The sequence below is a fragment of the Anomaloglossus baeobatrachus genome, chromosome 1 (assembly GCF_048569485.1).
Source record: "Anomaloglossus baeobatrachus isolate aAnoBae1 chromosome 1, aAnoBae1.hap1, whole genome shotgun sequence".
Taxonomy (NCBI): domain Eukaryota; kingdom Metazoa; phylum Chordata; class Amphibia; order Anura; family Aromobatidae; genus Anomaloglossus; species Anomaloglossus baeobatrachus.
Window position 1 is genome coordinate 157,770,609 of NC_134353.1, and position 13,572 is coordinate 157,784,180.

The window sequence follows — 13,572 nt, forward strand, 5'->3', positions numbered from 1 at the left end:
CAAGGTAACTTCTAAGCAACTAAAGGGCTCTCTAACATTAGCTAATGTAAATATTTATGTGTTTATCATCAGGAGGACATAATTGTGTGCATAGTAGGATTACTAGGGGAAAGCTACTGATCTATAAAAAGAATATTCCTGATTTCTGCAGTTTGCTAAAAGTCACATGGACACGCCAGAAGGCTATTGGAACAATATTTATGAATGGTTGAGACCAAAATAGAGCTTTTTAGTTTAAATGAGAAGTGTTATATTTGGAGAAAGAAAAACATTGAGTTACGGTATAAAAACCTCATACTATCTGTGAAATTCGGTGATAGTGGTAATATTGTTTTGGCCTCTTTTGCTGCATCTGTGCCAAGGCAACTTGCCCATCATTGATGGAACAATTCTGAATTATACCAGCAAATTCTGAAAAGGAAATATCGGGAAATCTGTCCAAGAACTGAATCTGAAGAGAACATGGTTCATGCAGCAAGACAACCAAGAAAAAAAAACAAAAACATATTGTTCTACAAAAGAATGGTTAAAGAAGAATAAAGTTAAAGGAGTTGTCCGACATTAGCTTACCAAAATGTTTTGAGTTTATCTGTGCTGTAGTGTCATATAAAACACCCCTACATTGTTATTTTTTGTTTTCTGACTTTTGTTTCTCTTGAATTATCCCTTTATTCTCTGCAGCTCTTTGTTTATATTCAGCTACAGCAAACATGATAACTTCCTGTGCTAAACCGCAGTCAGAGCTGGCACCGCCCGGCCTCAGTGTCCAGCCTCGCCCCCTGCCCGCCCTCAGTGTCCAGCCCAGCCCACTGCCCGGCCTTAGTGTCCAGCCCCTCCCCATGCCCGCCCTCTGCACACACATTCCCTGTCAGTATTCTACCCCAGCACCTGATCGGGCTCTGCACCCCACACCACAGGGAACACATGTAGGCTACATTCACATGACCATTCCGTTTTTGCGGTCCGCAAAAAAACAGTCCATTTTTTCATGGATGCATCTGTGTGTGCGGACCGCAAAAAACGGAAGCAGCAAGAAAGATAAATAGATGAGTAGATATAGACATGAATAGATAGATATAGAGACAGAGAGATAGAGGGATGAATGAATGAATAGAGGGATAGATAGATAGATAGATAGATAGATAGATAGATGAGAAAGACATATATAATGTCCTAACCCCCTGCATATTCTAAACTGGTACTCTTTAGTGACTTTCATGTGGCACTAAAGGGTGCTTAGCCTTGTATTTAGCCAAAAAATATATAAATAATTTAAAAAAAAAAAACGACGTGGGGTCCCCCATACGTTTGTAGCCAGCTAGGGTAAAGCAGCGGCTGCAGCCTGCATACCACAGCTGGCAGCTTCAGCTTGGCTGGTAATCCAAAACAGAGGGCACCCCATGCTGTTATTTTAAGTTAAATAAATAATTTAAAACAAAAAACATGGGGTCCTCCCCAAATTGGATCACCAGCCAAGGTAAAGCGGTCAGCTGTGGTCTGGTATTCTCAGACTAGGGAGGTCCACTGTTATTGGACACTCCCCAGCCTAAAAATAGCAGGCTACAGCCGCCCCAGAAGTGGCGCATCCATTAGATGTGCCAATCCTGGCGCTTCGCCCCAACTCATCCCGTGCCCTGGTGCGGTGACAAACGGGGTAATATATGGGGTTGATGCCAGATGTGTAATGTCACCTGGGATCAAGCCCTGGGGTTAGTGATGTCACGCGTCTATCAGATACCTGACATCACACCCAGTCACTAATAAAAAAAAAATAGACAACAAAAAAAGTTTTATTTGAAAAAACACTCCCCAAAACATTCCGTCTTTCACCATTTTATTGAAAATAAAAACAAATCCAGGTCCGGCGTAATCCAATAAAATCTGTACCATAGTCACTGTCCCAGTCAATGAAGAACAGAATGTTCCCCATTGGCTGGAAGAGTAATGCAGTGACCTGAGCTAACATCAATAGCCCAGGTCACTGCAGGGGATGCCGAGCACTGCTGTCAGGAGGTTAGATGAGATCATTACCTGCTGTGACGATCTTCTGTTCACTCCTGTCAGCGCTGTCACTGCCTTCTATGCCCGCCACATTCTCAGCAGTATCGCGGGAGCCCGTGACGTCACCGCTAGTGATGTGACAACGCAGCGGGCATAGAAGGCAGGGACAGCGCTGACAAGAATGAAGAGAAGATCATCACAACAGGTAATGATGTCATCTAACCTCCTGGCAGCAGTGCTCGTCATCCCCGTGGCTGCCAGCACTGCAGGGTGAGAAGCTGCTGATACTGCAATGAAGGCAGCCGCGGGGCTGGAGCGGGACACAGACTGCACGGGCACTCCTGCTATCCTGAGCAGGGGACCCGGTGCTGGCGGTGACACCGTGGGCGGGGAGAGTACGGGGTGTGGGGGAATATGTGGGAAGGTGCAGGGAAGGGGGGCGGGGACTCACACAATGTACCCGCCCAGGAGGGCGGCAACAAGCTGTTCCCAGATTTGCATGTCAACATGGTCCAGCCCATGTTGACATGAAATGACCGGAAGCAGCAAAATCGCGACAGGAGCGGTCACATGACCACTCTGAGCCGGGGGAGAGTGGCTGACAACAGGGCAGGTCAGTGCTCACTATCTACTTACCTGCCCCCATGTAGCCCAATAGGGTAATAATAAAAAAAGGTCAAAATAAGCCGGATAATCCCTTTAATGTTTTGGAATGGCCAAGTCATAGTGCTGATCTTAATCCTATAGAAATATTGGAGATGGACCTGATGTGAGCCCATCATGGAAGAAAACCTACCAACATAATAGGATTGAAGATGTTTTATAGGGGGAGCAATGGGATAAAACTCCTCAAAACCAATGTGAAGGACTAATCATCAATCATTAGCAGAAACCTATAGATGCAGTTATTGCTGAACATGATGGATCACACCAGATACTTAAATCAATGGTTCACATACTTTTATCCCTCGCAGTCATGTGATATTGTTTAATTATCCCCAATAAAAAATGAAAAGCCTAATACTTTTGACTCACTTGATTGATTTCTACTTTTAGGTATAATGTTCCGAATATGAATATCTGGTGCAGTTTTAGATCAAGTTTAAAGAAAATTCTGAAGGATTTACAGTTTCAAGCACCACTGTAAAAAATCTGATTGTCAAGATTATATACAGTATATCCCTTACCAACCTCACTATAGGGCTGTGTGCACACGCTGCAAATTTGGTGCAGAAATTTACTGTATCAAATCTGAACCTTCTGGTAGAAAAAAGCACCAATCATTTTAGTGCGTTTTATTCCATGTGTTATTTTTAGTGAAGTCAAAGGCTGGAAGGGCTAAAAAACACCACAACAAATGACATGTTGCAGATTTTGTTCTGCACCAAAATCTGGAAGGAAAAAAAAAAACAACTAAGCATTCAGATTTTAATGTAGATTTCTTACAACAATGCATCAAAAAAACACATAAAAATGCATCGTGTGAACAGGGCCTTAGAGCATAGGCTCATATAGTACAGACCAAAAGTTTGGACATACCTCATTCAAAGTGTTTTCTTTATTTTTATGACTCTGAAATTGTAGATTCACATTGAAGGCATCAAAACTATTAATTAACACATGTGGAATGAAATACTTAACAAAAAAGTGTGAAACAACTGAAAATATGTCTTATATTCTAGGTTCTTCAAAGTAGCCACCTTTTGCTTTGATTACTGCTTTGCCCACTCTTGGCATTCTCTTGATGAGCTTCAAGAGGTAGTCACCGGAAATGGTCTTCCAACAGTGTTGAAGGAGTTCCCAGAGATGCTTAGCACTTGTTGACCCTTTTGCCTTTACTCTGCGGTCCAGCTCACCCCAAACCATCTCGATTGGGTTCAGGTCTGGTGACTGTGGAGGCCAGGTCATCTGGCGCAGCACCCCATCACTCTCCTCCTTAGTCAAATAGCACTTACACAGCCTGGAAGTGTGTTTGGGGTCATCATCCTGTTGAAAAAAAAATGATGGTCCAACTAAACGCAAACCGGATGGAATAGCATGCTGCTGCAAGATGCTGTGGTAGCCATGCTGGTTCTGTATGCCTTCAATTTTGAATAAATCCCCAACAGAATAACCAGCAAAGCACCCCCACACCATCACACCTCCTCCGCCATGCTTCACAGTGGGAACCAGGCATGTAGAGTCCATCCGTTCACCTTTTCTGCGTCGCACAAAGACACGGTGTTTGGATCCAAAGATCTCAAATTTGGACTCATCAGATCAAAGCACAGATTTCCACTGGTCTAATGTCCATTCCTTGTGTTCTTTAGCCCAACCAAGTCTCTTCTGCTTGTTGCCTGTCCTTAGCAGTGGTTTCTTAGCAGCTATTTTACCATGAAGACCTGCTGCACAAAGTCTCCTCTTAACAGTTGTTCTAGAGATGTAGCTGCTGCTAGAACTCTGCTTGGAATTGACCTGGTCTCTAATCTGAGCTGCTGTTAACCTGTGATTTCTGAGGCTGGTGACTCGGATAAACTTATCCTCCGCAGCAGAGGTGACTCTTGGTCTTCCTTTCCTGGGGCAGTCCTCATGTGAGCCAGTTTCTTTGTAGCGTTTGATGGTTTTTGACACTGCACTTGCGGACACTTTCAAAGTTTATCCAAGTTTTCGGACTGACTGACCTTCATTTCTTAAAGTAATGATGGCCACTTTTTTTTTCTTTAGTTAGCTGCTTATTTCTTGCCATAATACAAATTCTAACAGTCTATTCAGTAGGACTATCCGCTGTGTATCCACCAGACTTCTGCACAACACAACTGATGGTCCCAACCCCATTTATAAAGCAAGAAATCCCACTTACTAAGCCTGACAGGGCACACCTGTAAAGTGAAAACCATTTCCGGTGACTACCTCTTGAATCTCATCAAGAGAATGCCAAGAGTGTGCAAAGCAGTAATCAAAGCAAAAGGTGGATACTTTGAAGAACCTAGAATATAAGACATATTTTCAGTTGTTTCACACTTTTTTGTTAAGTATTTCATTCCACATGTGTTAATTAATAGTTTTGATGCCTTCAATGTGAATCTACAATTTTCAGAGTCATGAAAATAAAGAAAACTCTTTGAATGAGAAGGTGTGTCCAAACTTTTGGTCTGTACTGTATATACACTGTGTGCAGAATTATTAGGCAAATGAGTATTTTGATCACGTGATACTTTTTATACATGTTGTCCTACTCCAAGCTGTATAGGCTTGAGAGTCAACTACCAATTAAGTAAATCAGGTGATGTGCATCTCTGTAATGAGGAGGGGTGTGGTATAATGACATCAACACCCTATATAAGGTGTACTTAATTATTAGGCAACTTCCTTTCCTTTGGCAAAATGAGTCAGAAGAGAGATTTGACAAGCTCTGAAAAGTCCAAAATTGTGAGTTGCCTTGCAGCAGTCTTGAAATTGCCAAACGTTTGAAGCGTGATCACCAAACAATCTAGTTTCATGGCAAATAGCCAACAGGGTCGCAAGAAGCGTGTTGGGCAAAAAAGGCGCAAAATAACTGCCCATGAATTGAGGAAAATCAAGCGTGAAGCTGCCAAGATCCCATTTGTCACCAGTTTGGCCATATTTCAGAGCTGCAACGTTACTGGAGTAGCAAAAAGCACAAGCTGTGCCATGCGCAGGGACATGGCCAAGGTAAGGAAGGCTGAAAAACAACCACCTTTGAACAAGAAACATAAGATAAAATGTCAAGACTGGGTCAAGAACTATCTTAAGACTGATTTTTCATAGGTTTTATGGACTGAGGAAATGAGAGTGACTCTTGGTGGGTCAGATGGATGGGCCAGAGGCTGTATCAGTAAAGGGCAGAGAGCTCCACTCCAACTCAGACGCCAGCATAGTGGAGGTGGGGTACTGGTATGGACTGGTATCATCAAAGATGAACTTGTGGGACCTTTTCGGGTTGAGGATGGAGTGAAGCTCAACTCCCAAACCTACTGCCAGTTTCTGGAAGACAACTTCTTCAAGCAGTGGTACAGGAAGAAGTCAGTATTGTTCAAGAAAAACATGATTTTCATACAGGACAATGCTCCATCACATGCATCCAACTACTCCACAGCGTGGCTGGCCAGTAAATATCTAAAAGATGAAAAAATAATGACATGGCCCCTTGTTCACCTGATCTGAACCCCATAGAGAACCTGTGGTCCCTCATAAAATGTAAGATCTATAGGGAGGGAAAACAGTACACCTCTCGGAACAGTGTCTGTGAGGCTGTGGTGGCTGCTGCACGCAATGTTGATCGTAAACAGATCAAGCAACTGACAGAATCTATGGATGGTAGGCTGTTGAGTGTCATCATAAAGAAAGGTGGCTATATTGGTCACTAATTTTTTGGGGTTTTGTTTTTGCATGTCAGAAATGTTTATTTCTAAATTTTGTGCAGTTATGTTGGTTTACCTGGTGAAAATAAACAAGTGAGATGGGAATATATTTGGTTTTTATTAAGTTGCCTAATAATTCTGCACAGTAATAGTTACCTGCACAAACAGATATCCTCCTAAGATAGCCAAATCTAAAAAAAACCCACTCCAACTTCCAAAAATCTTAAGCTTTGATATTTATGAGTCTTTTGGGTTGATTGAGAACACAGTTGTTGATCATTAATAACAAAAAAAAATCCTCTAAAATACAACCTGCCTGATATTTCTGCACACATTGTATATACGGTGTGTATATATATATATATATATATATATATATATATATATATATATATATATATATATATATATATATATATACATACATATATATATATATATATATATATATATATATACATATATATATATATATATATATATATATATATATGTATATGAAATCTATTCATGAATCAGAAGGTTCAGGATGACTCTAGAAATTGATGTTGAGTTACAGAACATTAAATTTTGGAAGGACAGATCATAAAATGTGCTTATATAACAGAATAGTGGCATTTGATACACAGAATACACTGAAGACGTGAGTGGACAAGGTGTCCTCTGCTTACCATGACACAGGACACTCTCGGACAGATATGTTGGATGCACCAAGCATGTGCTGGCATTAAACTCTTCATCAGAGTCCTGAATTGACTGCTTGGCACTAGCACTTAATAACCACCTCTGGTTGTCATGGAGATGGGGTGATGGAGAAGGGGAATGTAAATGCTCAGTAACTGAAGGACTAGAAGATGAGGATGGCATGGGAGAACCTAAGGATAAAAATAAACATTTTGTAATAAAAGCATGCATGACAGCGTGCAATGAAAGGAAAATAATACAGCACATAAGATATATATATAACATAAGTAAATTAATCTAAGGCAGGCAAGCAGCGAAACATTTGAGCGAAAAACATGACAATGGCTCAGAGGTTGGACTTAGTTCAGGTTTCTGAGATTTCACTCATGCATGAAGAGTTAAATTAAAAAAGAAAAGCATAGGGAGCATTTAAAAGGCCATGGCTCCATAATGGCGCTGTCAGGTAATTCATGTTGTCACTTGGCTCTCATAAGGCCTAGCAGAATGGCCGCACTCAGTACCAGCACATCGTGTCACACCTGCTAATTGCCAGTCAGAGAACATGAGAGGACAGCAATCCTGCCTGTAGATGGAGCACCGTGTCCAAAAACAAATAACACGTTGCTTATTACTGCCGTGTCATACGGCGGCCGAGCTCCTCTCCATCTGCTGGTTTCATTATAGGTGTGAGAAAATAATTATCTGACTGGGTAGAGAGCAAACATCGAGCCTCCAACTTCTTACTAGAGTTGAGCGCGGTTCGTGGTTCGTGGTTCTCCAGTTCGCGGCTCGAGTGATTTTGGGGCATGTTCTAGATCGAACTAGAACTCGAGCTTTTTGCAAAAGCTCGGTAGTTCTAGAAACGTTCGAGAACGGTTCTAGCAGCCAAAAAACAGCTAAATCATAGCTTGGTTTCTGCTGTAATAGTGTAAGTCACTCTGTGAATCAAACTATTATCACATTTCAGTGTATAGTGTGCGTGAACAGCGCCTTCAGATCACTGCTGTTTCTATAATGGCGATCGCCATTTTTTTTTTTTTTTTTCTTGTCTTCCTTCCCTAAGCGCGCGCGTCTTGTGGGGCGGGCCAGCATGTCAGCCAATCCCAGACACACACACAGCTAAGTGGACTTTGAGCCAGAGAAGCAACGGCATGTGTGATAGGATCTGCATGTCACATGTCCCTGCATTATAAAACCGGACATTTTCTTCACGGACGCCATTATCTGCCTTCTGCGTCTTTGGTGTCAGACATCACTGTCGCAGCTCCGTCTTCCTGAGTCCTATAGCCGATACAGCTGTATGCGCTGCATACACAGCGTTAGACAGCTTAGGGAGAGCACTTTATAGCAGTCCTTTTAAGGGCTCCAACCGGCAGGGTCAGAGAGCCATAGGTGACAGGTCCTGCAAACAGCAACAGCGTCTGTGTAGCCCAGGTCAGGGATTTCCTACCTGCATTTCACCATTAGGAGGGAATAGAAAGGCAGGCTTCCATTCCTCTACCCAGAGCACCACAATCCTGCCACTGTACCCTCTTGTCCTCTGCACACTCCAACTGATAACTAAGCCATTATACTAGCAAACACTCAGTGTACCTAGTGGCATCCTATACGTGGCTATTGGACTTTGCTATAGTCCCACTAGTGCAAAGACATTTGCAGAGCGCGTCTGCCTGCATTGCACACTACAACTCATTCTAACCAAGCCATTATACTAGCAAACACTCAGTGTACCTAGTGGCATCCTATACGTGGCTATTGGACTTTGCTATAGTCCCACTAGTGCAAAGACATTTGCAGAGCGCGTCTGCCTGCATTGCACACTACAACTCATTCTAACCAAGCCATTATACTAGCAAACACTCAGTGTACCTAGTGGCATCCTATACGTGGCTATTGGACTTTGCTATAGTCCCACTAGTGCAAAGACATTTGCAGAGCGCGTCTGCCTGCATTGCACACTCCAACTCATTAAAACCAAGCCATTATACTAGCAAACACTCAGTGTACCTAGTGGCATCCTATACGTGGCTATTGGACTTTGCTATAGTCCCACTAGTGCAAAGACATTAGCAGAGCACATCTGCCTGCATTGCACACTACAACTCATTCTAACCAAGCCATTATACTAGCAAACACTCAGTGTACCTAGTGGCATCCTATACGTGGCTATTGGACTTTGCTATAGTCCCACTAGTGCAAAGACATTTGCAGAGCGCGTCTGCCTGCATTGCACACTCAAACTCATTTTAACCAAGCCATTATACTAGCAAACACTCAGTGTACCTAGTGGCATCCTATACGTGGCTATTGGACTTTGCTATAGTCCCACTAGTGCAAAGACATTTGCAGAGCGCGTCTGCCTGCATTGCACACTCCAACTCATTAAAACCAAGCCATTATACTAGCAAACACTCAGTGTACCTAGTGGCATCCTATACGTGGCTATTGGACTTTGCTATAGTCCCACTAGTGCAAAGACATTAGCAGAGCACATCTGCCTGCATTGCACACTACAACTCATTCTAACCAAGCCATTATACTAGCAAACACTCAGTGTACCTAGTGGCATCCTATACGTGGCTATTGGACTTTGCTATAGTCCCACTAGTGCAAAGACATTTGCATAGCGCGTCTGCCTGCATTGCACACTCAAACTCATTTTAACTAAGCCATTATACTAGCAAACACTCAGTGTACCTAGTGGCATCCTATACGTGGCTATTGGACTTTGCTATAGTCCCACTAGTGCAAAGACATTAGCAGAGCACATCTGCCTGCATTGCACACTACAACTCATTCTAACCAAGCCATTATACTAGCAAACACTCAGTGTACCTAGTGGCATCCTATACGTGGCTATTGGACTTTGCTATAGTCCCACTAGTGCAAAGACATTTGCAGAGCGCGTCTGCCTGCATTGCACACTCCAACTCATTAAAACCAAGCCATTATACTAGCAAACACTCAGTGTACCTAGTGGCATCCTATACGTGGCTATTGGACTTTGCTATAGTCCCACTAGTGCAAAGATATTAGCAGAGCACATCTGCCTGCATTGCACACTCCAACTTTTTTAAACTAAGCAATTTTACTAGCAAACACTCAGTGTACCTAGTGGCATCCTAAACGTGGCTATTGGACTTTGCTATAGTCCCACTAGTGCAAAGACATTTGCAGAGCACGTCTGCCTGCATTGCACACTACAACTCATTGTTACTAAGCCATTATACTAGCAAACACTCAGTGTACCTAGTTGTATCCTAAACGTGGCTATTGTACTTTTGTCTATTCACAGTATTGGAACGATATTTGCAGCACGTCTGCCTGCATTGCACACTCAAACTTTTTTAAACTCAGCCATTTATAGTAGCAAACACTCAGTGTACCTAGTTGTATCCTAAACGTGACTATTGTACTTTTGTCTATTCACAGTATTGGAACGATATTTGCAGCACGTCTGCCTGCATTGCACACTCTAACTTTTTTAAACTCAGCCATTATACTAGCAAACACTCAGTGTACCTAGTGGCATCCTATACGTGGCTATTGGACTTTGCTATAGTCCCACTAGTGCAAAGACATTAGCAGAGCACATCTGCCTGCATTGCACACTACAACTCATTCTAACCAAGCCATTATACTAGCAAACACTCAGTGTACCTAGTGGCATCCTATACGTGGCTATTGGACTTTGCTATAGTCCCACTAGTGCAAAGACATTTGCAGAGCGCGTCTGCCTGCATTGCACACTCCAACTCATTAAAACCAAGCCATTATACTAGCAAACACTCAGTGTACCTAGTGGCATCCTATACGTGGCTATTGGACTTTGCTATAGTCCCACTAGTGCAAAGACATTTGCATAGCGCGTCTGCCTGCATTGCACACTCAAACTCATTTTAACTAAGCCATTATACTAGCAAACACTCAGTGTACCTAGTGGCATCCTATACGTGGCTATTGGACTTTGCTATAGTCCCACTAGTGCAAAGATATTAGCAGAGCACATCTGCCTGCATTGCACACTCCAACTTTTTTAAACTAAGCAATTTTACTAGCAAACACTCAGTGTACCTAGTGGCATCCTAAACGTGGCTATTGGACTTTGCTATAGTCCCACTAGTGCAAAGACATTTGCAGAGCACGTCTGCCTGCATTGCACACTACAACTCATTGTTACTAAGCCATTATACTAGCAAACACTCAGTGTACCTAGTTGTATCCTAAACGTGGCTATTGTACTTTTGTCTATTCACAGTATTGGAACGATATTTGCAGCACGTCTGCCTGCATTGCACACTCTAACTTTTTTAAACTCAGCCATTTATAGTAGCAAACACTCAGTGTACCTAGTTGTATCCTAAACGTGGCTATTGTACTTTTGTCTATTCACAGTATTGGAACGATATTTGCAGCACGTCTGCCTGCATTGCACACTCTAACTTTTTTAAACTCAGCCATTTATAGTAGCAAACACTCAGTGTACCTAGTTGTATCCTAAACGTGGCTATTGTACTTTTGTCAATTCACAGTATTGGAACGTTATTTGCAGCACGTCTGCCTGCATTGCACACTCAAACTTTTTTAAACTCAGCCATTTATAGTAGCAAACACTCAGTGTACCTAGTTGTATCCTAAACGTGGCTATTGTACTTTTGTCTATTCACAGTATTGGAACGTTATTTGCAGCACGTCTGCCTGCATTGCACACTCTAACTTTTTTAAACTCAGCCATTATACTAGCAAACACTCAGTGTACCTAGTTGTATCCTAAACGTGGCTATTTTACTTTTGTCTATTCACAGTATTGGAACGATATTTGCAGCACGTCTGCCTGCATTGCACACTCTAACTTTTTTAAACTCAGCCATTATACTAGCAAACACTCACTGTACCTAGTTGTATCCTAAACGTGGCTATTGTACTTTTGTCAATTCACAGTATTGGAACGTTATTTGCAGCACGTCTGCCTGCATTGCACACTCAAACTTTTTTAAACTCAGCCATTATACTAGCAAACACTCACTGTACCTAGTTGTATCCTAAACGTGGCTATTGTACTTTTGTCAATTCACAGTATTGGAACGTTATTTGCAGCACGTCTGCCTGCATTGCACACTCAAACTTTTTTAAACTCAGCCATTATACTAGCAAACACTCACTGTACCTAGTTGTATCCTAAACGTGGCTATTGTACTTTTGTCAATTCACAGTATTGGAACGTTATTTGCAGCACGTCTGCCTGCATTGCACACTCAAACTTTTTTAAACTCAGCCATTTATAGTAGCAAACACTCAGTGTACCTAGTTGTATCCTAAACGTGGCTATTGTACTTTTGTCTATTCACAGTATTGGAACGTTATTTGCAGCACGTCTGCCTGCATTGCACACTCAAACTTTTTTAAACTCAGCCATTATACTAGCAAACACTCACTGTACCTAGTTGTATCCTAAACGTGGCTATTGTACTTTTGTCTATTCACACTACTGCAAATCTATGTGCAGCACCTCTGCATGACAACCTCGTGCTCTGTTTTTAATAAGCTATAATGATAGCACAAAATACTGCCATTTTGTGGCATCATAGAACTGGCTGTTGTATTCCATTAGTGCCCCACTGGTGACAAGCTATTTCTAGCACCTCTACATCACACCCTCATGCACATTTAGCTACGCTAATGTTATAGCAAACTCATGGAATTCATTGCTGCATTTCATAATTCGGAGGGATAGAAAGTCAGGCTTCCTTTAGCTTTTCCTTCTGTTCATAGACAGCATCTCCAAGACAAATTTCCCCTCCACGTCTAAGTGTGGAGAGGCAGCTAGTGCGCATGCGTGTGCCGATGTACCCCAGCTGCAGCATAATTACAGTGTTTCGCCTAGTGAGTATGCTCAGCCTGACTGTGCCATTCCTGACGCTAAGTCTTCATTTCGGGATACAGCGCATGCTCCCACACTAAGTGTGAAAAGCCTCTTTGCACAGGTGCTTGCATTCTGTGCCGGGTCTAAGTCCTGTTTTGTGCCTAGACACCATGCTAAAGCTGATAGTCTTTTTTCAGAGACTGTATTTCATGCTACTGAGCATGCTCAGGCACTTCCTGCATCAGAGACTAGGTCCGGTAATGAACTCTTTGGCCCTGGCCCTGATGTGGGGGTCCCATATAGACCACAGGGCATCAGGTGTCCTCCCAAATGGCTTGCAGAGGCCCACACCTATGACTTGTCACCGCATTATTGATGGTCAGACGATGACTGGTGAGGTGTTTGGGTCATGGCAGCCATGAGGTCATCATTGAAGTTGCGTTTCCAAATAGGACGCTAGTTATGCCACTCATGACGTGTCACTCTGCTTTTGTCTCCAGGAGGTGCATTGTGGTTCACCCTGGTTTGGGGCGGACCCAGGTTATAAAAGGGGCTGGAGCCAACAAGGAGGTGCGCAGTCTTCTATTATGCTCCGAAAGAGCACACCTCCATGTGTTGAACCCATTGCGGCTTTAGGCCAGAGGTAGGCAGGGATAGGGTGGT

General features: G+C 42.7%; 1 protein-coding gene across 20 annotated transcripts in view; it reads right to left on the minus strand.

The window, feature by feature from the left end:
* The window catches only part of TENM3 (teneurin transmembrane protein 3), a 1,857,795-nt gene that overhangs the window by 554,694 nt on the left and 1,289,529 nt on the right, over positions 1-13,572 (minus strand). For 17 of the 20 annotated variants that reach the window (XM_075347175.1, XM_075347169.1, XM_075347170.1 and 14 more), the window contains one exon: positions 7,034-7,237. The exons of the other annotated variants lie outside the window; for them this stretch is intronic. In XM_075347175.1, the coding sequence (XP_075203290.1) occupies positions 7,034-7,237 (204 nt within the window). The remainder of the gene's footprint in view (positions 1-7,033; positions 7,238-13,572) is intronic. 20 annotated transcript variants of the gene reach the window in all.